Raw genomic sequence first — 27826 nt, 5'->3', positions numbered from 1 at the left:
TTGAGGAGGGAGCCATAAAGCACCGCTCTGTGGGCAATTCTCGGTGTTGTGTCCTTTATTTTGCCTGAATGTCATTGCGGCTTGTTGAATGGAAACATGCTCAGTTGAGAGCCTTCCCCTCTCTCCTCCATGGATGGTTGACTTGCTCATTGGGCACTGCTCAAAAGCAGCTGCTGGAGGAATATGGGTCTCTCTGTGGAGCAGAGAGACATCACTACTGTGCTACAGATCATGTTTCTAAAGAGACATCTGCACTTCAAACTTATGCAAACATAAATCAGGCAAGGGTAACAATTAAAATGTATTAAGAAGGCAGCCCAGGATCCACTTCTTTTTTTTTAATTATGTTTATTATAAGGGTAGGGACACATGTGCCACAGTGTACATGTAGAAGTCACAGGACAACTTGTGAGAGTTTGTTCTCCTCTTCCACCATGTAGGACCCAGGGATTGAACTTGTGTTGTCGGGTTGATGGCAAGTGCTTTTACCCACTGGCCCAATGGGTTCACTTATTTTTTTTGGTCATAGTGAAGATCAATAGAGATGTCACATAGTTTTTGTCACCTGCCTGCCTGGTCATAACAATGGTGGTCACCCCAGGGAAGAAGACTGTTACAAAAGAGCCAGACCTGGTTTTCTATGTCTGTTGTGCCTGTGTTCCTATGGCACATTTCAGAAATATTCTTTGAGTGAGATGAAAGAATATCGGATTTTTTTTCTTTCTCACAAAACGTACAAGAAGCCCCGCTTGGCATTTGTTTGTAAATCAGACCTGATGTAACAAATACCTAAGTCTACACGAGTGTCATTCTGAATGATGATACCAATGGCTGCTGCTAGGGCCTCTGGTATTTACTATGTGCTCTCCTTGGTGATTATTTATAATAACCGTAATTTTTGTCCTGATCTATTGAGACACACAGCATTCTACAATAAGCAACCGCCCGAGATGATTTGAGTTTCCACTCAGAACTGTCCTGTTGTTTTGTCATTTGGATCACAGGTCGCAATCTATGTGTGTAATCCTGCCTCATCTTTGATGCAGAAGGACATGAAAGCATATCTTGGGGGCTACACTTCTACCTTCTCACTCACTACTTTGTCTTTAAAGGATGCCAGTTTGTCATTCTACCGTGAAAAGCATGTTCTCCACTATTCTGGTATTCAAATTAGGAAGCTCTTTCCTTCCCTCAAAGACTCTTCAATGTTTGTCCTGAATTGTTTTCCTGCCCCTGGTCCATGGTTCATGAGCTCTTAGGAAGACCCTGGATTTCTCTGGCTTTTACCATCCTCATCTAGAAAGATGTGTGCTATGCCCAGGTTTACAAAATAAAGTCATCAACATTGACCCCTTGTCTATGGCTGCCCCTTTTGTGGTCCTCCTTTGCTGGGCATCCTCAGAAAATCTCTAGAGAAGGTTAACCAACTACAATGACTGCTAAAAATGTGAGCTGTGGAAACAGTAGTCTACAGTGTGAGCTGGCAAGCAGCATCCTGTCCACTCTTGAGGAGCAGTGTGGTTTTAACTCAGCTCTTCCCGCGCCCATTCCTGCCTTCGTAGGTGTCTGCAATGTGGATCATCAGAACAAAGCTGGCTACACTGCTGTGATGATCACTCCCTTGGCTTCTCCAAAGACAAAAGAAGACATGGCGGTCGTCTGGAAGCTCTTACGAGAAGGGAACGTGAACATACAAGCAACTCAGGTAGGTGGAGAGCACTTGATCTCTCTGCTTCTTGACAAACACAACACCCTCCTGTTTTATTCTGCCAGTATGGTGAAGAATTCCGTGTAGATCCATGGAGAGTTTTCTACTTCCGAATGCTGGGCCCCCAGATAGCATCTATCCAAAGCTCCAATGCTTGGTTTTCCTTAAAAAGCTCTTGGGACCTAGAGAAGCTGGCTCAAGGGTCACTGACTAAAACAGGGCAAATTCCATTGGGACTTAACTTCTGCAACTAAATTTCAAATGTTAGCCTTCGGGAAGAGCTTTGCTGGTCAGCTGCTGTTATCAGTCACCTTTGTGAGTGACTCATCAGATCTTGACCCAGGACACTTAGGAAGCTTAATTACCTATCATGTCCTCTCTTCCTAGAGTCTTTTTTTTTTTAAATGTGTTGTGTTTTTGAGACAGGGTTTCTCTGTGTAACCCTCGCTGCCCTGGAACTCACTTTGTAGACCAGGCTGGCCTCAAGCTTAGAGATCTGCCTCCCAAGTACTGGGATTAAGGCATGTGCCGTCATACCTGGCTATTTTACTATTTTTAAGTGTAGTTGTGTCTACCATGTACCCTTGGAGGCCAGAGGTGTCAGATCTCCAGGAACTGGATTTATAGGCAATTGTGAGCTCCCCGAATGTGTGCTAGGAACCAAATTCATATCATCGGTTAGAGCAATCCGTACTTAACTCCATGTCTCCAGTTTGCCCAAGTCTTTTTAATAGAGTCATCAATCTCCATCAGACCAATGGAGAGTTTGGGTAGCAGAGTAGGCAGGACCTAATACCAGTCACTTACTTACCTCCCAGGGCTCTTCTAACCCAGAGGGTTACTGTAGAATTTGCTGCAACCGAGCTAAAATGCCTAGAATACCTCTTTGGTCCTTATCTTAACTGGGTCTTAAATCAAGTCTGTCTTTCCTCACCTCCTTATCCTCCAACCAGAATGAGCAATGCCTGAAATAAGTCACTTATCATGAAGGGACGTAGTGGCAGTGGATGTTTGCATCTATGTTTGAGAGCCTGGGTCGTTCTCAGGGATTTATACAAAGGAAGAATTTATCTGGGCTTATGGTTTCAGAGTTGTTAGTCCATGGCTGTTTGGTCTTATCGCCTTTTCCCCAGTAGTGAGAAAGAGTGTCATGGAAACTGTGTTACCTCACTGCAGAAATAGGAAAGGAGAAGAGGAAGGGAGGAAGAGAGGGACAGAGAGAGAGAGGGAGAAAGAGAGAGAGAGAGAGAGAGAGAGAGAGAGAATGAGAATGAATATATTTCTAGTATCCCCCTTCAAGGGCGAACCTCAGTGAATAACTTGATCCCCGTGTTTCAGGATCCACCACACCTCCCAGTGGTTCCACAGACCAGGTAACGAGTCTTCAACATATGAGGACACTTGTCAGCTAGTCACAGTAATTGTATTACAAGAAAATAACCCCGAATTTGAAGAGGCTGAGTCTTTTATAAAAGACAGCAAACCTGCCCTGCCCTGGGAGACATAGCCTCTTCCAAAGCTGTTGGCTGTGGAAACTTTAAAAGAGCATCTGGGGGCTGGAGATATGGTTTGTTGGTTAAGAGCACTGGATGCTTTTCCAGAGGACCCAGGTTTGACTTCCAGCATCGACATGGCTGTTCACAACCATTTGTAACCCCAGTTCCGGAGAATCTGATGCCTTCTTCTGACCTCATCCAGCACAGGCATGCAGGCAAAACACAAATCAATAATACTGAAACTGTTTAAATATTTGTGTTGAGCTCTACTCTTCTGCACTCCCCCAAGTTGCTGATAGCAGCCTGATGGCTACAAGGTCACTTTGCACAACTCATCTAAGAGCTCTCAGGGGCTCAGAGGAGGCTTTAGTAGTTAGAGCTCTTGCTGCTCAAGCATGAGGACCTTAGTTTGGATCCTGTGCTGGTTTGAAAATGCTTGGCCCAGGGCATGGCACTGTTAGGAGGTGTGGCCTTGTTGGGGTAGGTGTGGCCTTGTTGGAGGAAGTGTGTCACTGTTGGGGTGGACTTTGAGACCGTCCTCCTAGCTGCCTGAAAACAGTCTGCTTCTGGCTTCCTTTGAATGAAGATGTAGAACTCTGCTCTTCCAGTGCCATGCCTGCTTGGACATTGCTGTGCTTCTCGCCATGGTGATAATGGACTAAACCTCTGAACCTGTAAGCCAGCCCCAACCGAGTGTTGTCCTTTATAAGAGTTGCCTTGGTATCTGTTCACAGCAGTGGAACCCAAACTAAGACAGATCTCCATTCTGACATTAAAAGGGTGGGCATGGGTCTGTACACACTTGAACCCAGGTCTGTGGGGAGCAGAGGCAGGAGGATTGCTGAGGGTGCTGGCTGCCAGCAAAGGAGTACAACGGAAAGTTACAAAGCATCACTCTCGTACAGCTGCAGACACACCTTGCACACACATATTGCACATACACATAACACACATGCAGGAAACAGCATTTGTGAAAATACGTATGTTTCTGTGGTCTAACAGCTTCCTACTGATGGCAGCACACAGGTATTTGTAACTCACTTTCTGGTTTTCAAAGTATTCTCACCCACATACAACTCTTATTCCAGAACATTCCATATTCAAATACTATTATCCTAACAAGCATGTTGACTGGTTGTTGTTTTTTTTTAAATGGGAAAAGGGAATGCTCACCATGATCAAAGTCTCTGCCCAGAGGTACAATGGTCTCTGAGAGGGTCAGAGTTTTGTCTGTGTCACTAAAGGGAAGCCAGGGATTAAACCTGCATCCGTTCTCCTGGACTTCCCTGGGACTCTGTGGGAAGGTGGCTGTGTCCAGCAGGATGGGATTGAGCTGAGAGTCTTTGAGGGAAGGATACATCTTCCTATCTCCAGGGTCTGGAAATGACCAATTACTGAACCAAGTTGTATCAATCTAGACCAGAAGAAAGATAAGGGAGAAGAGCCCCAGAGTAGAGCAGAGGGACAGAGGGACAGATAAGAAGGCTCTCTACAGTGGCACCTGGCTTTAGGAGTGGTTGGGGAGAGAAGACCTCAAGGCTAGTTAATCTAGTGAGCAACCATTACCTCTAGGCTAAGTAATCACACTCCGGAAGGCAAACAGCCATCTCTGGAGAGATCTGTCTGCATTCCAGAGAAATGGAGGCTTGGAGACCCTAGTAATTCATACGCTCGCTAACTAAGCAACTGCCACACACTGTCGTTTGTAATCCCCATAGAGATAATGGCAGTGGACACTTACCTACCTTGCTAAGCTCTTGGGTCTTTCCTCAGCCCCACGAGGCAGGCTGTGTCCTAACCGTCCCAGTCCTCCCACGTCAGGAGATGGTGTGGAGATGAACGAGTGTGTCTGGTCCACACAAGTGCCGTGGCACAGGCAGGGTTCAGACTCCAAGTCCTCTTTATGGCCAAGGTGATTGAAACTTACACCAGCAGCATGTCCTCGCTGCTTCTGAGGTGAAAGACATTGTTTAGAGCAGCAGTTCCCAACCTGTGGGTGACGAACCCTTTGGGGTAAAATGATCTTTTCACAGGGGTCACCTAAGAGCATTGGAAACTACAGATATTTACATTATGATTCATAAAGTAGCAAAATTACAGTTATGAGGTAGCAACAAAAATAATGTTATGGTTTGGGGTCAGGGCAACACGAGGAACCGTATTAAAAGGTTGAAGTCTTAGGAAGGTTGGGAAACACTGGTTTAAAGCCACAGGGGCTCTGGAGAGAGAGAAGACATAGACCTTGTCTTATTCTTTGGAACCTGATATCCCACTGAAGAGACAAGCCCAACTGTCAAACTTAAAAAGGTTTGGCAAAATACAGTAAGTCCTAGGGTAAGGCTGTAAGAAAGCAGGAATATATAACAGATTTCTGCAAATAAGAAATGAATGTCAGTTTATAATCAGAAAAATTACCACCTCACGTTATCATATTTATATACTCTATAAATTTATATCCTCACTCAGTTCTCACAAGAGCCACAGAAAACACACAGGAAAAATAATGAAATGAATTTTTAAGCACAGAAAAAAACAAGATTCAGGGAAAACGGGAGCCTGGCATGGTCAGACGTTAAAATGCAGAGACAGAGCTTGGGTTGGTTCTGAGTCTAATCCATTGCTAGGCCCACTGATGACCATGGGAATGAAAGCCTTCATCCGCTCCATCAGTTACTGCTTTCCATCCCATACTTTGTGTTGGGCCCTGGGGAGACTGACACGTAGTCCCCGGGGGTGGCCAGAGCAGAGCATTTGTCTAGCATGTGTGATGCCCTGAAGTTAATCCTCCGTTCTACAGAGAGTAAAATCAAATAAGAACAGTCCCCAGTGTCATCTTCCTAGCCCCTAGCAGTACAGGGAAGTTGGGAAGCAATCAGTAGTGCTCTGTGATACTGCCCGTGCTGGGAAGCCAGGCAAGGCTTTGGAACGGGCAAAGGATTTGGTTAGAGTCCTGGGAAAGCAGAAGTTAGCCAGAAAGAAAAGGATGTGTCCTGTGTCACAGGCAGAGGAAAGATCTAATCAATGGCCATTCCCTTGAGAAGTTTTGCTCCAGCCTGTGCCTTTCATTCTCTGTGCAGGGAGGCCAGACTGCACTGATGTTAGGAGTCAGCCACGACCGGGAGGACATGGTGCAAGCGCTACTGAGCTGCAAGGCGGACGTCAACCTGCAGGACCATGATGGATCGTCGGCCCTCATGCTGGCCTGTCACCAAGGCAACGCGGACCTGGTGCGACTGCTCCTGGCACACGCAGACTGCAACAGCAACCTGACTGACAAGGTAAGATTTACAGGCAGTTAACCAGTAGGTATTTAACACCTGTCTTGAAAAGTGTCTTGTCAGCCATCAGAACTCAGGAAACCATATGGCCGTAACAATGAAGTCAGCCTCCTAAGGCTGGTGTAGGCTTTCCATACGATAACGGGTGATAAACGGTCATAGCCATGGTGCCGTGAGACTCACAAGATTAAAACACTGTGCTAGGGAAATACGCCCAGGCCTGGCTTGGTCCTGAGCCTCCACTGGCAAAACCAGCGACTCAGATGGTCCAGGGGAGACTCCGGGAAGCCAGATGATGACGTAAAATGTATAGAGACAACCCTGTAGTTATTAAACTGACAATACCCACACGACCCAGATCTACTTCATGGAGTGACCCATTCTACCAAGCAAGCCTGCTTGGCGTTGCACAGTCAGTGACAGTCCCCTTAGATGGCAGTCCCACACTGCCCAACTGATAAAATCCAACTGTCCTAAGCTCGTGCCCATGAATGATGCACCATCTCTCTGCTGTCCCACTGAAGGGGCTCGCCCTGCTGCTGAATCCCTCGTATGTAACAGAGCATTTGCCGCATGTCAGTGACTCACCAAGAGTTGAATGAATGAGCTCTAAACTTAAAGGCTCAGTGACAACAAAGTGACCAAGTTTCTGATCATTACAGTGGGTCACATTTCTAGAGCACTTGGGGGAGCTGATCTTCAACTGGCCATCACTCCTGCTCTTCCCAAGAACACAGCAAGCAATTCTTAGAGCAGAGATTCAATCTCAGGCTTGACTCTGATATCATTAATGTTGGCATCATGATTTCACGATATAAACTGGTGTCTTTGTACTTAACATCAAAGTTCAAAGGGAACGAAAACCTAGAGAGGGAAAGAGAGGCCATTGTTATACGAGGACAGCACCTCTTCCTGGATGCTGTTGGTGCCACGGGGAGTATCCCATCAGCAAGCCAAGCTGAACCCCACAGTCACAGCTCTTGTACACCCCTGCTTCCACAAAGCCATTTCTGAGTACTTCAGAGAGCACAGGCCCTTCTGTTTTCACGTGGAATTAGGAGTAGAGGATGGGAGTCTCCTTTTCCAGACATGTAGTGAGACAGAGGATCTGTGTTGAGGAGCCCACTGTGAGCTGCTCATCTGGAGTAAGCTTGAACAACGGTAGCCCAGAGTCGCTTAGAGATGATGACAGAGAAGGTCTGGGAAGAGATGCCTATGGGGCAGGCCAACAGGTCTGAGCGTTGAAGGTCTCTGGCTGACCAGAATAACAAACCAGGAAATGGGAACTCCTCTTGGGGCCACATGGTGGTCACAAATAAGAAAGAACTGCATAGCTTTCTGGAGGTAGAGAAAAACCATGAGGGGAGACAGCTTAGCCTATGATTGTTAGAACTGACTTTAAACGCGGCATTCTCGAGCTTGAATCTGAGTTCAGGAACTGTGTGCCTTCTGATAGGTGAACAGATCACCCTAGGTCTCTGTGGACATCTGTGAAATGGCTATAGAGATGAGTTACCCAAATGCTTAATGTTTCTAAGCCACACCTGCTGGCTGGAACTGTGACACTGAGAGCAAAGTCCCAAGTATATGAGCAGGTGGGGGCCTTGGCATTTGCAAGTGTCTGCTGGGTATGAGGATGAAGATCTGAAGTCAGGAAAACCAAAGGAGGGAGACTGGCCCCCAACTGAGAAGCCAGTTGGCCACCAGTCTTAAGTCAATCTTATGGTCCTCAGAAGGGGTGACATTGCCTCCAGAGAAAGTTTGGTAGTGTCTGGAGACATTTTTGTTCTTCAGAAGTAGAGGAGGAGGTGCTCCTGGCCTCTAGAGCCATGCGTGGTTGATAAACACCTGCAGTGCACAGGAACAGGGAAGAATTATGAATTCCCTGGACCAAGCCAGATGTGATCATACATGTCTTTTATCTCAGCACTCAGGAGGCAGAGGCGGTAGACCTCTGAGCTCAACGCTAACTTGGTCCAAAAACAGGTTCCAGGACCAACCAGAACTATACAGAGAAACTCTGTCTCAAAAAAAAAAAAAAAAAACCTGGTCAAAGGTTGGGGCAGGGAGAGCCAGGGCAGCACCCAGGAGCAGGCCACTGCAGAACAGGGCCCGGTACTGGCTGTGGAGCTGAGCTGAAAGGGAAAGCCAGCCAGCGTGGTCTGTACAGGGTTTATAGGACTCAGCTAGGGTCCAACCGCACTGTCCTGCTGGGTCAGGCCTGACTGAGGAGTCCCACTTCAGCTTCTTCATAGCAAGGGAGAGCATATGGTTTCCAGCAGCTGAGGGAGAGGAGAACCGTTGATAGAATCCACCAAGGACCAAGGCTGGTACCCGGTGCCAGCTCTCATCAGAACACTGCCTTCCCAGCAAACACCTGTCTTTGGAGTCTCAGCTCTCCACAGCACAAATCTCCTGGAGACTCATGTGGAGAGAGACTCATGTTTGGAAATGGTTTTCTCTCATCAACTAAGTTCGATTAAAAATTACAGAGAACTGAAGGCACTTTCCTTAGGCTTAGGCGTCAAGTGGGTGTCAGGGGACCTTCAGCGTGACAAGGAGTGGTAGTGAGACCTGCGCACCGGCTGCCAACTTCTTCCTGAGAAGACATTTCAGAATATCCATCGAATGGGAACGTTTCTGAGACAGAGATTACAGCTTGAGCATCATTACCTGATATATAATGGGTTCGTGGTGAGTTCTTATTTATTGAAAGACACTGTAGCACGCACGCACCATCTATGCAAACCCTCCACTTTTTAGCTCAGTCAAGTGTATGCCAAGTCTGCAGTGTGGTAGAATAGAACTCACTAGATCCAGCTACCGCAGAAGCCTCCTTGTGCCCTTCCTTCCCCAGACTGCAGGAGATATTTACATTTAGCAGACGCTCTCCCTGCCTAGGTGGTCTCTTTCTCCCACTTCCCGTCGTGTCTTCCGCTGAGAAGCCAGCAGATGGAAACTGTCGCCTCCAGATGGACTCTGTCAGAAAACGCATAGCCGCTGGGACTGGCCCTGTGGCACTTTCCCATGGTAACAGTCACCGCACACTCTGTTTACATAAAGCTCTGGGAGGCCAAGGCCAGCTTGGAACACAGAGTAAAGCTAGCCCTCCCTCTCCCCTGACAATTCCCTGTGGAGCAGTCCTCTCTCCTCTATACTGTGGGGACTCCCTGCTTGAAAACTGTTCCTTGTTCTGGGTTTGCTCAGTCAAAGCAGAGACTCCTCAGGATTGCTTGACTCCTTTATCAACTTGAACCAAACACCTCTGCTTATGCAGACTGAGCTTTCAACAGTGTTCAGGGCTGAGCACGGCCAGGCAGCCCACCTATGCCAGGATGCAGCTGGGACCAGGCCAGACTGAGCTCCTGATCTGAGAGAGACAGAGAGACAGAGATCAGAACTGATCACATGACTTAGCAGATTCCAGCCTAAATAGAAAGGAGCGGGGAGGGTGGACAGCAAATTCAAGGCTAGCCTGGAATACTTATCAGGTCACTGTTTCCAAAAGAAAGCAAGAACTGTAGACTGAGAGTGTACATAGCTCTTGCAAAGGATCCAAGTTCAGCTCCTCATATCCACAAGGGGCTCATAAGGCCTTTAAGCCCCAGGGCTTTTTGGAATGCTGGCTGTAGGATTATGCCCACTCATAAGAGACTGGCTGTCCCTGTGGAGCTCACCCTCCAACCCCGAGGTGTGTGGGCTTTCCCTCCATCTCTGTTCAGCCAGCCACCCTGTCTCAGGAGAACCCACAGGTCTAGTTCTTTACACTACAGGACTTTGCATAGTGAGTGGGTTGTGCTTTGGAGAAAGTGCTACAGTGACTTCGAGCCAGGAACTGTTAACATGCACAAGTGCTGTGAGCTCACTCCTGGTCCTAAGGAAACAACTAGCAATGGGAGGATGCTGGGCGATAGCCCAGTTAGTAAAGTGCTTGCAGTGTGATCGAGAGGACCTGAGTTTAATCCCCAGAACCCACAGCTGTAAAAAACATCCAGGCATTGGAACCCATGCTTGTAAGGGGGCTCACTCCCCAGCTAACCTTGCCTACTTGGCAAGTTCCAGGACAGTGGGAGACTCTGTCTCAAAATGAACAAGGTAGACAGTACTTGAGGAACAACACCATGTTGAGCTCAGGCCTCTGCATGCACATACATATATGTACACATGCACGGATGAAGGTGAACACACACAAACACGTACACACATACAGGCACAAGGAGAATATGCTTTTTCAGTGAGTTTATGACCATGGACACATAGAAACAAACAGGAAGTGGAAATTTTCTGGTATATTATGGGCTGTTTTGACAGCCTATAAGAAGACATGCATTATGAAGACGGATAATGGGGAAACATCCCCTAGCATACCACAGTAATTTACAGTAAAGGGGGAGTTCTAGGGAGACGTGCACCCCCCATTCCACTGCTTTAAAACCAACAACAGGTTTGCACAGGAGAGAGCACAAAGAGAACACACTGAAATGCTAATGCTCACTTAGATCTGAGAGGGAAGGTTATTTTCCAATTTTCTTAAGTGTTGAGGGTTTGACAACCCTTTCTCTGTTCCCACTGACACAGGAAGAGAGCGGTTCTTGCGGAAGGGACCCTCATGTCTCGTGGTCCCATTTCTCATGGCCCCGGTGCCATTTGAGTCACATCCCCTCCTGGGTCACCTGATGTTTCTAACATCCTTGTCAACAATGCCCCCACTCTCTCCTCTGAGTGGGGAGGCGGATAGGATGATTTTATTTCTTTCTTCCCTGCAGGCCGGCCAAACAGCTTTGTCCATCGTTCTGAATTCACCTGCCCACGTGGAAATCGCAGAGCTTCTGAGGGCCCACTCGGAGCAGGGCAGGTCCCTGGGGCTGAAGGAGCTGCAGAAGAATTAGCAGCCAAGAACAAAAGGTTCCTTTGCTGGACTCCCCCCCTGCCCTTAGAGAGGGCTGGGGTCACAGCCAGAGGGCCACCATTCAAGACAGAAACTATGTCAAATATGCACAATACATTCCCGGCATACAGTTCTGCTCATTAGGATGCTTGGTAGTGTTTGTCTTAGGCCAAACCCCCCAAACTACATGAGGTCCAGAGCAGGGTGCGAGGTGCAGAGTGCAGGCTGCAGTGGAGTCACCCAGAAATTCAAAACAGCTTCAGCTTTGAATTCCTCACGATGTTGTCTTTGCAGCCCTGTGTAGCAAGCACGTAGGTAAGGGCACACTCGCACAGTAGAAAAAGCAATACTTTTTACATGGAGTTTTAAAGGGCACCGTCTTTTTGTTTTTAATCAAGTATGTATACAAATATGTCCCAGTGAATATGCATGTCTAGAGAGAATGGCAGGAGTCTAAATTCAGGTAAAGGAGGACTAAGCCCAGTGATGTCAGTGCCAGGCTGTGACACTTCTGAGTACCCCAGGGGTTCCCATCCCCTCTATGGAAGTAAGCAGAAAACCAATCCAATGATAAATACTAGATGCATGCTTGACAGAGTCCAGTTGTTTTACCCATTCTCAACCTATAAGAGAAGCAAGTGAATTGGCCAGCTTCTTGCTGGGAATGGGACATTGTAGAAGTCACCATCATTTACCCGTTTCTAGAAGCACAGGGCCCCTATAAGCAGGTACCAGCTCTGAGAACTTCCTGGATCTTTGCTGCATAAACATCCAGCCTGGGCTGCAGTAGCAGCCAGTGGGCGCAGAATAGAGCTCTCCCTTAGACATCTCTCCCAGGGATAGTGCTTTCCTAAGCATCCATATCCCCTGGGTCCTGCACATGAAAGGCTCATGATCATAGCTCTGAAAGTCTCATGCAATCACACACACACACACACACACCTTTTATATAAAAGGAAGAGTATCAAGTATCAAAATTGGTGATCTGAACACTGAAAACACTAAAGCAAGATTTCTCATTTGGCCTGGAATACCTATATGCTTGGTACCCCTTGGCTGAGTCACAAAGTCTTCATGAGTAACAATTTCACCATCCCCAAAGTGGAAGTGATCGTACAACCTACCTCTGGGAGTCTCCACAAGAAACGGCTGTAACAGTTTTGGAATCTGGATGATAACCCAGAAAGGCTGTCTTCAGAAGTTCTGCAGCAAAGTCCTCCCCACGGTGGGATTTGTGAGAGATGCCCAAAATCCCACATGTGGATGGTGTAACAGACGAGCTTTAAAAAATGCTTTAAGTAGATTTATTTCAATGTCAAAACACAATGTAAAAGCCAACACATACTTTAATAAATGTTAGCTCCGTGCTTCGCAAAGGTTAATGTGTATCCAGCCCCAGGGATCTTGTTATACTGTAGGTCTGAAACGAGGTCTGGGTTTCTATGTGTCTAACTGGGCCCAGAGGATGCCAGTGCGGTCAGGCTACAGCCACGCTTTGAGCAGCACAGCTCCGGCCTGTCTTCTTTTTGTTTATTAATTAAAATGTTGCCTCCCAATTGGTCTCAAGATTTCTTTGCTCTTGATTCTTGTGAACTTGCAATGCTGGCCTGTATTCGCTAATTTCTCTTTGCTATGACAAAATACCCAAGGAAGGATACTTATGAAGAAAAAGAGGGTGTTTATTAGCCCACAGCTTTGAAATTTAACCAGCCTGGTTTGGGGATTTGGGCAGACCTATCGTAGGAGCCTAGAGGAGGAAGGGATCACAGCTGGGTATAGGGAGCACAGCTGGATACAGGGAGCACAACAGCAGGGTGAAATCGGGTTTTTGAGCATTGATCTTGTGACAGCTGCTCTGGGTCCCAAGAAAGATACCTTAAACACATTGACAGCTTGCCCTCAGATGACAGCATGTCTGTTCCTTAAAGCTTCCCAGTGCTAGAGTAGGGGGTGATGTGCTGTAGAAACCGTAACAGCCAGAGGGTCATAGACCCCATGAAGAGGCTTTGAGCTGAACTCTAAGGTTAGCCAGACTGTCCTAGAGGAAGCGATGGGGTTGCAGATGTGACAGGAGTAAGGGCCCCACATGAGAGGGTTTCGGATGGGAGAGGAGATTTGAGAGAGAAGACAGATGGCCTTGTTTTGATATTAGAGATTTGGCCTTGAGCCAATCTGTGAGTGTCTCACAAATTAGTTTAAGAATTTAAACTCCTTCCAGAAAAACATACATATGCACTAAGCCCTACTCTTAAAACCCTACTGTTGGGAACCCAGCATGGAAACCTGCTAAGTTTGATTCCGAGGACCCACATGGTGAAAGAAGAGAACTAACTTGGGCGAGTTCTCCATTTCTACCCCTTCTTGATCATTCAGTTCCGGGATAAAAGACGCAAGCTTTAATTTATAATACACCTTTATCAGCACCAAAGCTGGACAGATATCTACCCTCTGTGCTATTAGAATCTACTTTCCTATCGATACCCTGAGTCATTACTTACTATGTCCCATCCAGTCTACTCTTAACTCCAATAGACCAGCCCTCATGGCCCTGATTTTAAAATTCTTACCTCATGATGTCTTTTCTCCGCTTCCTCTCTCATCCTCATAGTCTCCTCAGGCCCCAAGCCGGGGAACCCCAAACCCCACCTATCTCAATTGTCCCCAGCTGTAGACTGTTGACATCCTTACGCACCAATCAGGGATAACTTGGGGGCGGTGTCACACAGAGTCACATGCAGACTTTCTCTTTTGTCCCTGGGGGTAACCAAGCCTTAGGGGCCAGTATTCAGCATTACAATATATAAGCAAAAGACCATCTTCAAAAGAGATGTAGCTGAATGTATGTTTGAGCTCTTGTATGTAGCCCTTGTATGTTTGAGGGTCTTGGGTTCCTTTCTGATAGGGGAGGAACTGGAAGCAGGAACACAAGTTGGGAGTCTCTTGTGAGCCCCTGGGTATAAAGCAGTGAGAGCAGTAAGACCTGCTGGGAAAAGTACCAGGAATGAGGGCGTACCAGGATGTGGTTACAAACTGAATAACAAGAGTTGGTGTCACCATTACCCCCAGTCTCATTCTACTCCACTTCCTTAATTATAATGTCTCCAACTCACTGCCAAGAACAGAGACTCCACTTCCTAGCGTCCTTTGCAACTTGGTCGGCTTCTTAACTACACATGGAAGGTGAGTGAGGCACAAAGGGATGTGCACAGACTTCAGGCAAAGGAAGGAACACGCACCTTCCCTGTCTCTTTGGCCAGGATACTGTAGCCATCCAGCTTGATCCATAAAGATGAGGCTAGTGCCCCCGCCCAGACAGAACAGGAGTCAGAAGGAGATGGGGTCCTGTTACATCTGCTCTGAGCTGCTTATCCGTCCCTTGACAAAATCCAAAAGTGTTCTCATCCAGAAGTAAACCATTGTCCACTGGAGCCCCTCCCGAGATAGACAACATCCTTGAGACCTCAAGACAGCAAAGGCATCGGGATAGAAAAGCCTTTCTGATGCTGGGAATTCTAGAGGCAGAGGCAGGCAGATCTTAGGGTTCTAGGTTACCCTGGTTTACAGAACAAGTTCCAGGATAGCCAAGGCTACACAGAATAACCCCATCATGGGGAAAAGGAAAGGAAAGGAAAGGAAGGGAGGGGAGGGGAGGGGAGGGGAGGGGAGGGGAGGGGAGGGGAGGGGAGGGGAGAGGAGGCTTTTCCTCAAAAACTTGCCTCCTATCTGGGTGCCATGGATGTCTATGGTACTAGACCTGGTGCACAGTGATGGTGGGATTGCCCACCCAGAGTCCTGCAGAAAGTGTAGCCTATGCCACCCTGGCAGATTTCAGGATATGAGCTGTCCATGCCTGGCCAGTCTTTAAGCAAATCTGTTATGAAAACCTGGGCAAAAGCACTGAATACTTTGAGCAACTTGAGGGAACACAGTCTCCTGCAGCAGTAGTGGCTGGTTTGTGAGAAGCAACTGAAGCCAGAGGGAAATGAGATTCCAGGACAGGGTGAATTTTCATGAAGAGCAGTCAAGATGTGTTGAGGGGAGGAGCGAGGAGCCACAGTCAGAGCAAAGTCTGCTGGTGGAATAGACAAGGGATGGGAGGGAGGCCAATCATCCTAGCCTTCCTCACAAGGGCAACCTACAGGAAAACTCACCCCTACCCCTTAAAATATAGGCTGTAGGCACCACCTGAGCCAGTCAGTTGTCTCCTAAGAACCCCAAAGCTGGGATTTAGTAAATAGCTCCAGTTCCCTGGTATCTGGGTTGCAGTATAAAGAACTCTGAAGCTCCTGGTCATGCATCAGCCATGTGCTTGGCGCAGATGTTCAGAGCAGAGTGAGATGAGAAAGCCAGGGCAACCCATGCCTGTAGATGCCTCCCCTCAAGTATGGGAGATTTTCTGCCCCATGTCTTCTCCCATCCCCTGTAGGTACACAGCACCATGACAGGATGCAGCAAAGGCAGGTGTTAATAGAACAGCCTGCTGCTCAATCCCCAGCTGCAGTGTGAGGACCAGAGCTTCCTTAGTCCTGGAAGCAGCTGGCGCATGCACAGTGGGCAGCCTCTGTAACAGCAGCATGAAGGGCCAAGCTTGAGCTCTCCCTAGACCCTGCCTCTAACTATAGCAGCTTGCACCAGGCATAGTGTTAGAGGTCTTCACTCAGGCAGGCGGCAGAGACAAGGGTAGGTGGGTCTCTGTGAGTTTAATGCCAGTCTACATCGTGAATTCCAGTACAGCAAGAGTAGCGAGACTCTGTCTTAAAAAAACAAAACAAAACAAAACAACAAAAACGATAACAAAAAAAACAGCTTTTGGTTATGGAGCAGTTAGCTTTCTGCATTTGTGAGTTCTACATCTATAGATCCAGCCAGTTGTGAGTAATGCTAATAATAAATACTAAGAATGCTTTTCATGTGTCCTGAACAAAAACTTCTTGTTATTCCTAAGCAATACAGGGCGACAATAACTTAAATAGCATTTTCACCTCATTAGGCCTAAGCAATCTAGAGCTGGTTTAAACTATAGGGGTAGCACTCTGATTTGAAGTCAGACCCAAGTCCTCAGTGTGGCCTTTCTCCTCTTAACCCTAGTGTTTAAAATCTATTAGCAACAAAGGCAAACAAGAGCTCAGGGCTGGAAAGATGGCTTGGAGGTTAAGAGCTCATACTCCTCTGCAGAAGATCTGAGTTCAGTTCCAGGCACTCATGAAGGGCAGGGTGCCACCTGTAAATCCAGCTCCAGGGGCAGAGGGTCAAACGCCCTCTTCTGGTCATCTCAGGTACCTACACACGAGAGAGAGAGAGAGAGAGAGAGAGAGAGAGAGAGAGAGAGAGAGAGAGAGAGAAAGAGAGAGAGAATGCACACACATACACACACACACACACACACACACACACATACACACACACACACACACACAGAAGCAATAAGCGAAAAGAAAGAAAAACCAGGAAGTTTGAACTCCAACTCTGAAAAATTTAAATAAATAACTAAATATATAATAAGTGTGTGAGTTATGGAGAACATTATGCCATTTTACATAAGAGACTTGGGTATATGGGTTTCTGGTATCCTTAGGACGTTTTAGATGCAGCCCCCTTGGATACAAGGGACAACTGTACCTAGGCCCAGCCATTTTAAGGGCTTTAACACTTGAGAGGCAGAAGTAGGCAGATCTCTGCAAGTTTGAGGCCATCCTGGTCTACAAAGTGAGTTCCGGGACAGCTAGGGCTATACTGAGACAACCTGTCTAAAACAAAAACAAAAAACCAAAACAGAACCAAAACAACAACAGCAAAAGTTGGGAGGGGCTTTAGATACGGTTAAGGGCTGTAATTTTTCCATCTTCCATTTGAAGACAGAAGCAAAGAGAGTTAAGTAATTCATCCAAGGACCATGTAGCCTAGTAAACTTCAGGTTCAGGATTACAAACCAGCCAATCAGGTTAGTTTTATGTCAGCTTATCACAAGCTACAGTCATATGAGGAGAGGGAGTCCCTCCAGAAGATCAAGTTGCAGGCAAGCATGTAGGGCATTTTCTTACATAGTGATTGATTGAGGAGGGTCCAGTCCATTGTGATGGTGCCATTCCTGGGCTGGTGCTCCCGGGTTCTATAAGAAAGCAGGCTGAGCAAGCCACAAAGAACAAACAAGCCAGTAGGCAGCACCCCTCCGTGGCTTCTGCATCAGTCCCTGCTGCTGGGTTTCTGTCCTGTTTGAGTTCCTGCCCTGGCTTCCTTCAATGGCAGACTGTGATGATGGGGAAGTGTAAGCCAAATAAAATAAACCCTTTCCTTCCCCACTTGCTTTTGGTAACTGTGTTTCTTCATAACATTAGAAACTCTAAGATGGGCTCCATGAAAAAAATCCCACTGCCACACATCCAGATCTTTTCTTGCCCCTGACTAGTGCCCCAGGCTAGAGTCAGCGTGGCTGGGGCTGGAGGTTACGGTAACATCTGACCTGCAGGTCTATTAGAGGTGTCCCTCAGGACAGAGTCTTTAAGATGGGGACAGTTGGGATGTCAAAATGCCCGTGTTTCAGCATTTCTTGAAAGAAAGAGGCCTCTGTTCAGGGCCCAGATGTGTTAGCCTTGCATTGTCTCCATGGCTGGAGAAGGGAGCCCTCTCCCAGACCCTGGCCTGGGTCCCCAGTGCTGTGACTTCATAGACTCCTGGACTCCAGTGCAGTGAGAAGATGCAGGGTTTTAACTCCCCCAGGAAATTTCTTGGGTATTTAAAAAAATGATAATTATGCCCCCCCCCCCCCCAATTTGTTCCTAGCTTGGCTCAAACTCACAGAAATGCTCCTGCCTCCACCTCTCAAATGCTGGAACTATAGACCGGTTATGTACCACCATACCCTGGTCCTTAAGTATCTTAATGGGCATGGCCTCCCTCACTGATTCCACAGCGGTGGCAAGTGCATCTTGAAGTCTAAGGTCCACGTAGAGCATCAGAAGTGCAGATCCCATTCTTGAGTCTGTGCTGAGCCCGAGACTTGGCATTCTAGCAAGTTCAGTGCTGCTGGAGAGTAACCCCCTGTGGAAAGCAAGGGGAGAGACCCACACTGGACCAGTGTCCTCTCAGAGGAGGGGATGGGGGAAAGAGGGGACAGGAGATTTCACTGTACACTGTTGGAGCCCTCATGAATTTTTTATAGCTGTATGCATCTGCCATTTACTCAAGAAAAATCAACTGAGGGAAGGATAGGAACAGTTTCACGTAGCCAAAGCTGGTCTGGAACTCACCAAGGAGCTAGGGATGATCTTGAACTCCTGAGTCTCCTGCCTCTACTTCCCAAGTGCGATGATGATTTCAGAGGCGGACCACTGTATCAACTTCAGGAAACTACAGATTTTGAAACCACTCATTCTAAAATCTAGAATCAAGTTTAAACTCTGAATTCTTCCACCAGTGGCCTTCAGGGCCTGCTATACCTGTTTCCCTAGAAACTGATTCTTTCTGAAAAAAGAGTCTACCCTCTAGGATGGAGGCCTTTAACTGTTCCACAGCCTGCTTCTCCCCAGCTTCTGGTGGCTTAATAAGACAGATTTTTGTTCTTTTTGTTTGTTTGTTTTGACTTTTGAAAGAGGATCTTACTCAACAGCCCACGCTAGTCTCGCCCTGCCTCCATCATGACTCAGAAGAGTCAGTCAAGATCAAATGAACTTTTCTCCATAGCTTCCCTGAGTATTTTTGTTGATCACATGATGACCCTGGCACCCTTTTTCATGCCCCTCCTGATCTGCATCTTCTGGAAGCAGGAAGCCTGTCTTGCAGCTCACAGTGATGAAGGTGATGCAGCTCATAGCAGGGACAAACACCGATGCACTGGGAAAGGTCACCCGTGCCAGGGAGCACAGGATCACTAGCTGTGAAAGATATGATCTCTTCTCTGATCGAGAAGCTGCTAGCTCCCTGGGACAGAACGATGGGTTGGTGGGATTTAAGGATTAAAGCATGTAAGAGAGTCTGCAACGACAGTTTTCGATGTTCGCATCACGGAGTTCAGCTTTTGCTTTTGTTTTCCAAGACCGGCCTCACTCTGAAATCCAGACTAGCCCCCAACTCCTGGCTCGACCTGCTACTCACTGGGATTACTAGCCTGCATCACTCATCAGCTTCATGTCCAGCTTCAGCCATGATCTTCACAAGCAATCGGGCTCTGGTTCTGCCTCTCATGCACCAGGCTACCTCCAGCAAAACCTACTACCCCAAAGAAGGGATTGGCCAGTATTTTTCACTTAATGTTCCATAGCCAGTTAGCCAAAATCAAAGTGAAACTCCCAGCAACCAAACAGTTCTCGAATGGAATGGATGCATTAACGAATGCCAGCAGGACCAGTGCAGAAGACAGAGAATATTCATAATCTAACCAGGGAGATTTTAGCTCACAGAGTTATGTGTTCAAACCTATGTGTTACAAAACAATTTGTAAAAATGAAGGCAAAGAAGTTTGTTTTTTGTGGCTGGAGACTGAACACAGGGCCTGGAGAGATGCTCAATGACTAGGAGCACTGTAACTTCAGACCCAGAGGATCCTGATCCCTCTTCTGGCTTTCTTGGGTACCAGGCATTCATATGATATACAGACATAGAGAAAACGAACACACACACGCACGCACGCACGCACGCACACACACACACACACACACACACACACACACACACACACACACACCGTTTGAAACAGGGTTTCTCTGTGTAGCCCTGGCTATCTGGGAACTTATGTAAACCAGGCTGGCCTCAAACAGGGATCCACCTATCTCTGTCTCTCAAGTGCTGGGGTTAAGACATGTGCCACCATAAATCTATTTCTGCTCAGTGCCTTGCTAAGCAAGCCCTTTCCCACTGAGCTACACCTTCCTTCAATCTCTGCCCTATCTATCTGTGCTGGCCTGGCTAGCCTTTCCTGTCTTTCCATGAACCTGAGAACTCTTTCCTATTGCCTGTCTCCTCCAGGAAGTCGTCCCTCTCTGTGGCTAGGCTGGGGGCTAAGTCATTGAAAAGCTGCACTGGTTAGACCTGGGAGAATCCCTCAGAGGCAGCAGAGACTGGCCAGAGCTTCTGTTGCTTGTCAGGAATGGCCTCAGACTGTCAAGGCAGCAGGAGAGACAATCGCCACATTGAAACACCCTGAGCCAAGTGGGTATTTGAAAGGGATGAACCACCGTGCCTTTGACAAGCACTTTAAAAGTCAGATTTCTGATTGTGGAAACCCAGCCCCTTTGCACTCCTAATTTGATTTCTCCGTGGTGAGAGATGAAAAGTCTAACACCATGGTATTTTGGGAATATTGTGTTCTCTTGAGCAATGACTTGATCCCTGACTCTGCCTGCTTCTCTGGTCACCTCTTGTTTAGCGTAGATTTCATTTCAAGAAAGAAGGAAGTAGAATCAGGTGAGTGTCTGTTGGATTCTGTGTTTGCCAGAAGAGGGAGTCACAGAAGAGGGTACAAGCAGCCTTTCCCAGCCCTGTCGCTCTTAGGGCTGCAGAAAGCTTTGCTGCAGAGTGGAGGGTGCTCTGGTGCACTGGCGAGGTCAGACAGGGTTGGAATTGCATGCAGCACGCTGGGGCCCACGAGGAGCGAGCAGGCAACTAGAATGCAAAGAGGCCAGCTCTGTGGAGTTCAAGTGGAGAGGGGATAGCCTAGCCATAAGTCAGTTATGAAAGGTGAGAACAGGTTTCCAGCACAGTGGGCTTGGTTTTGGGTTCAGCCTACAGAACTCTACCTACAGCTCATGCAAGGAACACAGCCAGGGTTTCCACATCAGCACCTGTCACTGTTTGCATCCAGTCTTAAGGGTTTGGTTTTGTTTTATTTTCTAGACACTTTATTTGCTGTTGTTTGAACCAGGGTCTCCGGGAGCCCTGGGCTGGACCTATCTTGAACTTTTGTAGCTGAGGATAACCAACCCCGAACCCTTGATCCTTCTGCTCCCATCTCCCATGTGCCAGCTGGGATTACAGGAAGCCACCTGCAGGCTTTAGCTTTTAGATAGGAGCCTTAATGTCTACGTCTTTCTAGAACATAATAGAAAAAAATAATTAGCTGGGCATAGTGGTACATACTTTAATCCCAGCACTTGGGAGGCAAGAGTTCGAGGCCACCCTGGCCCCTCTACATGGGGAGTTCCAGGATAGCTAGAACTGCACAGTGAGGCCCCGTCTCAAAAGACTACAATATAATAATAATAATAATAATAATAATAATAATAATAATAATAATAATAATGATGATGATGACGACGACGACAACAATAACAATAGAGTGATGACAAATTTAAATTTGTATTTCTTGCCAGCCCCTGGTAGAAAAGTGTACCCAAATCAAAGAAACACTTATGTACAAACTATTCAATCTGAGCAATATACAGACTTAAATTTAAAAATGTCCTGAGTTAGCTGTTGGGTTAGAATTTGAAAAGCAAGTCATTTGTGGACCTAGGAAGGCCAGGTGGGGAAGTGAGGATGAAAGGATTCACAGAAGCCCTGATGGTTCTAGGATAGAGGACGAAGAAGAACAAAAGAGATGAAACCTTTGAAAGGTATTCAAGGAATGGAGCCTCGGGGAAGACAAGGGGAGGGGGGGAAGCCTGGGAGAGCCAGGGAGAGCCAGAGAGAGCCAGGGAGAGCATGCTGGCAGCAGCCAAGGCAAGGCCAAGGCGGCACCAAGCTGGAGATATTGCTGGGTTGGGAAGCAAGAGAGTGAGGGGTTAAGAGCACTGACTGCTCTTCCAGAGGTCCTGAGTTCAATTCCCAGGAACCACATGGTAGCTTACAACCATCTGTAATGGGATCCAGTGCCCTCTCTGGTGTGTCTGAAGACAGCTATAGTATACTTATATATAATAAATAAATAAATCTTTTTTAAAAAAAAGAAAAAGAAGAAAGAAACATCTGAGGGAAAAACACACTCCTTCTGCACTCCTAACACCCGGGACTGAATGCCAGGGGCAGAACGGAAGCTGGTGGGAGGAAGGCTCCAGGAAGAACAGGCCCTTCTCTCCTATGGCCTCAATTTAGCATTGGATAGACACGAACAAATCTCAACTTCCCGAAACATTTTCTGCCCCTGGCATGCCTGGGCCAAGGGTAAGAGGGGCTCTGACTGGCGATGACATATATGGGTACAGGAGACAAGCTTCAGCTCACGCCCCCATCCTGGGTGACCTTCAAGGGTCTTGCCTTGGAACTTGAGTGTTGTGTAAGATTGCTGTCATGGTAACTTCTCAGTAAATAGCTAACAGACTGAAAATATTTCCAACAATAGATTTTGGGAGAGTCCTTATGTTCTCAGACACAACTGAATTGTGTGTTTTAATTTGGAGGGGATGAGAAGAGATCTTTACGGATGGAATATTCTAGACTGGTGCTTCGTTCCCAGTCAAAACTGCCTGTTGTTTTCAGAAGACAAATCTCAGCAGGGATTGGGTCTCTGGGAGGCAGGAAGCATTCAGAAGAACAGTCAGGACCACGTCATGCTGTGTACAAGTATTAAGTTCTAAAAAAACAAGATGGCGAGTAAGGCTGTATAAGTGCCTTTGATTTTCACTGCTGTAGCTTCCCCGTAGTTCAACACAAATCTGTTTTCTGTTATAATTGCATGAGCTTCATCGACATATTCCTAATATTTGTTTAAGGATGGGAGGGTCACGATCAGCCAGTGAACTCTCAAGTCTCCCTGAAACCAGACTTCCGGTCTTTGGACAGGCAGAGTGTCCGCTCTTGTCCATGGAGATTTAGAAAATGGAACTTCAAGGCTGGGGGGATGGCTCCAGGGTTAGAGTGCTTGCCGTTCTTGCAGAAAACTCAGGCTCATCTCACATCACCCACATTAGATGGCTCACAACTGCCTGTTCCACCAGCATCAGGGATTCAATGCCGTCTTTCGGCCTCTCAGGGCACTGACATACAAATGCACACATAAATAAAACGGGCTATAATTTAGATCTTAATTTTAAAACAGGTTTATTTATTTATTTTATGCATATAGTGCATATGCACTGTAGCTGTCTTCAGAAGAGGGCATCGGATCCCATTACAGAAGGTAGTGAGCCACTACATGGTTGATGGGAATTGAACTCAGGACCTCTGGAAGAGCAACCAGCGCTCTTAACCCCTAAGCTGTCTCTCCAGCCCCTTAAATCTTAAATTTAAAAAAAAAAAAATGAAGAAAATAAAACTTCAGCTACCATTAACCCTTTAAGATCAAAGTCTTAAGTGGGTAAACTGAGGAAGGATAGGAAGACTGAGAACATGCAGAGACATGGGCATTACAGCTTGTTTCTTGTTAGCTGACAGCCAAGCACAGGGGAGGGGACACAGATCTCTCTTCTGGTGTCACAGGCTGGAGATAAGCACACAAGGAGTCCACCGCTGAACAGCCGGCCCCACTAGCGACAGAAAGTGAGCCCCTAACTAAATACATTCAGGAGATCCAGGAACTAGACGGACAGTGGACTCTGCACATACAAGGCGGCCCCACTGGGCCGAGTGGCTGTCTCTGCAGAGCCCAGTGTCCCCCAGTCATTGAGACCTGGCTGACCTCTGTGAAGCATGCAACAGCTCATCTGGAGAGATTCAAGGAACAATTGTTGGTGCTGAAAGGATGGCAAACAGGATAAAAATCTCTTTCCAGGTAAACAGTGTGTCAGGCATGATGTCCATCCAGCACACACGCAGGATAGGCAGTCAGCCTGACAAGACTGACTACATGGTCCATGGCTACAGACTCTGAGCTGAGGGGTATGAGTTCCTGACACCCATGGAGGAAGCTCCCAAAGGCATGCTTGCTTGGGACAAGATCACACCCCAATTCAGATGGTGACAAGACTCACCACTTGTCCTGGGAGGGGAACCTCACTGTCAAAAAGGAATGGAAGCACTCCCAGCTAAGAGCTGACAAACAGAAGGACCAACACATCCCTCCCCCTACCTCAAAGTGCTGACCCTCCACCTCCTGCCCACAGGTCTCTAGTGTCATATTGCTACATCTGCCTTCTGCCTATGCACTGGAGGGGTTCCAGGCCAGGCTCCTTCCTCAGGCTATAGCTGGGTCCTAACTTCTAGAAGGCAGTGAGTTGGCCAACCCAACTCAGGCCAAAGACTGGGCTGTCCCTCAGTCCCATCAGTAATCTGGTCAGACTGTTCATCACTGTCAGTCACTGTCTAACCATGAAGCCTTAATGTGCGAACATGTACTGGGGGCCATCAATTACTCCATATTTGCTGGCCTGTATGAGCATGTCCCTTGGTCCTTGCCTTGTCTGCTGTCACCATGCTGCTGGCCTGCCCAGGGAAGCCTGGGGTATATTGCTGTTGTTTTTGATTGGCTGGGCCAGCTCTTCACCATGGCCAGGGCTGGAGATGGCTCCAGTAGCTAGGAGAGGATCAAACTGCCCAAACTCAATGCCTCAGGTCCTATCTACGAGGCAGGATGGGGATGGAGGGCTCTAACCCTTCTTTCTCTGTCCTTTAGGGCAGCATTCAGAGCCTCTGTCCCCAGAGTGCCCCTGGGGGACAAAGCCAAAGATCTCAAGCTTTGTGTCTCTTGTGACCTGGAACCTTATATCTGGTCTGTCAGTTTTTACTCCATTTGGGCCATTTGGATAGCCTATGCCACAGCTCTCAGTGCCACATCTCGGGGCAGGCCCTTCCTGGGCTCAGCTAAGACAAACACGGGACCATGTACACCAAGTTGGGAGCTTGTCTTCTTTGCCTCTGCTCTGTCCCTGGTTACCATGTGGTATCTGCCAGGCCCAGGCCTTGACAGGCCGAGGAGTCTGACACTGATTCTCTTCTGACTGGGAAATAAACACCTCTGAAGAAGAAAACCCCTCCCCCCCCAAAAAAAATTTTTTTGGCACAACTAACAACCAATCTGTCTTGCACAGAGAGATTTCAAATAAGAACATTAACGTAGCAATGAACTATCATGTCAGAATGTAGACATTTGAATTGAACTCGTCTGGAAACCCATATTGCCCTGTGGAAATTTCACAAACCAGAATAGGAATGAAATTTATAATAAAAACACAGGCCTTGATGTCCTTGAGACTTGTACAGAACTTCATTTGACCTCCTCCTTCAGCTGATGATTTTAACTTACCAGCCTGTGTGGCCTCGCACAACACACCCCCTAAATGAGCTTATACTCTTCACTGGATAACAGTTCTGCCGGGCATATACCTTCCATGGGAGCAACGTCACTCCCAAACTCTGTCATATACATTAAGATGCATACCCAACCCTGCCTCAGCTCACTCACTTTCTCGTGTGTGTATCTCACACGAGTACATGAGCATGTGCAGAGGCCACAGGAGGACGTTGGTGTGTTTTAGGGGTGTCAGCTTTTGCATTAAGTTTTAGAAATATCTTAATACATTCTGATGACAGGGTCTTTCCTTAGCAGATAGACATGTCACCTACGGTTAGACTAAAGTGTTAAAAATATAGTCTCTTTACTTTAGGGTGGCAGATGCCGTTCATCAAAAGCCTGTCCTGGAGCTCACTGGTGTCATATGAAGGAACTCACTGGTGACATGATGCTTGCCCTAAAGCCTAACAGTGCTAAGTTCAAGCCTCTGAACCCATACAAAAATGCCGAGTGATAGCTGAGTCCAGACTTGTCCTGACCCCCATGTGCACACCATTGCACGCACACGCGTGCATACACACCTTCCCTTTTAATTCAATGTCTTAGGCCTAGCATGGTGTAGTACACCTTTGATCACAGACCTCAGAAGGCAGGGGCAGGCTGACCTCATTGAACTCGGGGCTAGCCAAGCCTGCGTAGTAAAACCCTGTCTCAAAAAAAAAAAAAAAACAAAACAAAAAAAAAAAAAAACAAAAAAAACAAAACAAAACAAAAACTCTAGAATTTGGGCTGGAGAAATGGCTCAGTGGTTAAGAGCATCAACTGCTCTCCCAGAGGTCCTGAGTCAATTTCCAGCAATCACATGGTGGCTCACAACCATCTGTAATGGGACCCGATGCGCTCTTCTGGTGTGTCTGAAGACAGCAGCAGTGTTCCCAGATAAATAAAATAAATAATTCTTTAAAGGACAAAAAAAGACCTAGAAATTGAAAAACGCTCGGATGAGCTTCATGAGCCAGAGTCAAGACTGAATCCACTCCACAGACAGACCTGGGAGCAGCACCAGGCACTGAAGAAACACTTCAAGATGGACCCTCACTCTAACTAGGAGAGAAGCAATGTCCTGGTTGCCAGATTCAACATGAAAGGAAGAGGTTGAAACTCAGTTGTCTCCAGTGCAGGGACAAGAGAAGGAAGTGCAGAGTGAGCCTCTCCTCCTTGCTGTGCCAGCCTCCTGAGCTTCCAACGCAAAGCTTTACCATCACCCTCTGCTGTAGAGCCTGGCACAGCCCAAGGGTTCCTCCTGGGACACTGACACTCCCAGGTGACCCTCAGCTTCGGCAGCCTTGAGGAGGCTCACTCTCTACCTCAACCAATGGGCACCAAAATGGAGATGACACATGCAGGATTCCTGACTCTATGAGGTTCCAGAAACTCCACAGGGAGACAACTGACCTGGATTTGGCTTAGGAAAACCCTTGTCTTCTATGAAGCTGAGAGCTCATTAAGATTACTAAGAGCCAACGCTGGGCTGGTGGAACTCTCAAGATAAGACAACTAAAGATGATCTCTTCTTTGCCTTATGGACAAACCAGGCTCATTGGAGCTCATGTCCTGCTTCCTTTACTGTGATGGGAAATGTGGTGCCACCTGTACCACCGTCTGAACATGCCACCAGCCACCATAAGCTTGGAATTCACAGGCTACATTCCTAGTTTGCTTTTACAGCCTGAAGGCCTTTAATGGTCTCTTTATGTTGCTCAGGCTGGATTCTGAACCCTGAACTCACTGTGGCCCTTCTTCCTTAATCTCCTGATAGCTGGAACTGAAGGCTGGGGCTTTTGTTTTTAAGATTAATTGTACGTGTGCTTTGCCTGTATCTATCTCTGTGTACCGTATTTGTACTTGGTACTTCTAGAGGCCAGAAGCAAGCGCCAGATGGCTGTGAGCTGCCATGTGTGTACTAGGAATAAACTCAGGCCATTTGGAAGAGCATCCAGTGCTCTTAACCACTAACGCATCTCTTTAGCCCCTAAATTTGTTACTAACCTCCAAGTTAGTGGTAAGTTGTTATGGTGATACATCTAAAAAAGCGAACATGGAGGTAATTTTCTACCAGCCGCTCAAAGCAAATCAGCACAGCAAGAGACAACACGGCTTGAGAGATGGCTCCGTGGTTATGAGTCCTACCTGCTCTTTCAGAAGACCTGGTTTCAAGCCCCAGCATCTAACGAGTGGCTTGCAATCATCTGTAATCCCAGTCCCAGGGCATCTGAGGGCACCAGGCATGTGGTACACAAATATGCGAACAACATCTGTACATGTAAAATGAAGAACTTTTAAAAGAGACAACATAGC

The 27826-nt window shown here is 47.2% G+C and overlaps 1 protein-coding gene across 3 annotated transcripts in view; it reads left to right on the top strand.

Moving 5' to 3' along the window:
* The window catches only part of Kank4 (KN motif and ankyrin repeat domains 4), a 64031-nt gene extending 51105 nt beyond the window's left edge, over positions 1 to 12926 (top strand). Inside the window, exons 8-10 of one of the 3 annotated variants that reach the window (XM_008763868.4) lie at positions 1563 to 1705; positions 6282 to 6482; positions 11249 to 12926. In XM_008763868.4, the coding sequence (XP_008762090.1) occupies positions 1563 to 1705; positions 6282 to 6482; positions 11249 to 11371 (467 nt within the window). In that variant the 3' untranslated portion in view covers positions 11372 to 12926. The other 2 variants (NM_001107947.1, XM_039109903.2) reach the window with 2 other exon arrangements.
* The last annotated feature ends 14900 nt before the right edge of the window (positions 12927 to 27826 follow it).

This window comes from Rattus norvegicus, chromosome 5 (genome assembly GCF_036323735.1).
Source record: "Rattus norvegicus strain BN/NHsdMcwi chromosome 5, GRCr8, whole genome shotgun sequence".
NCBI lineage: Eukaryota > Metazoa > Chordata > Mammalia > Rodentia > Muridae > Rattus > Rattus norvegicus.
Note: the sequence above shows the minus strand (reverse complement) of the source record. Positions and strands in the feature narration are given on the sequence as shown.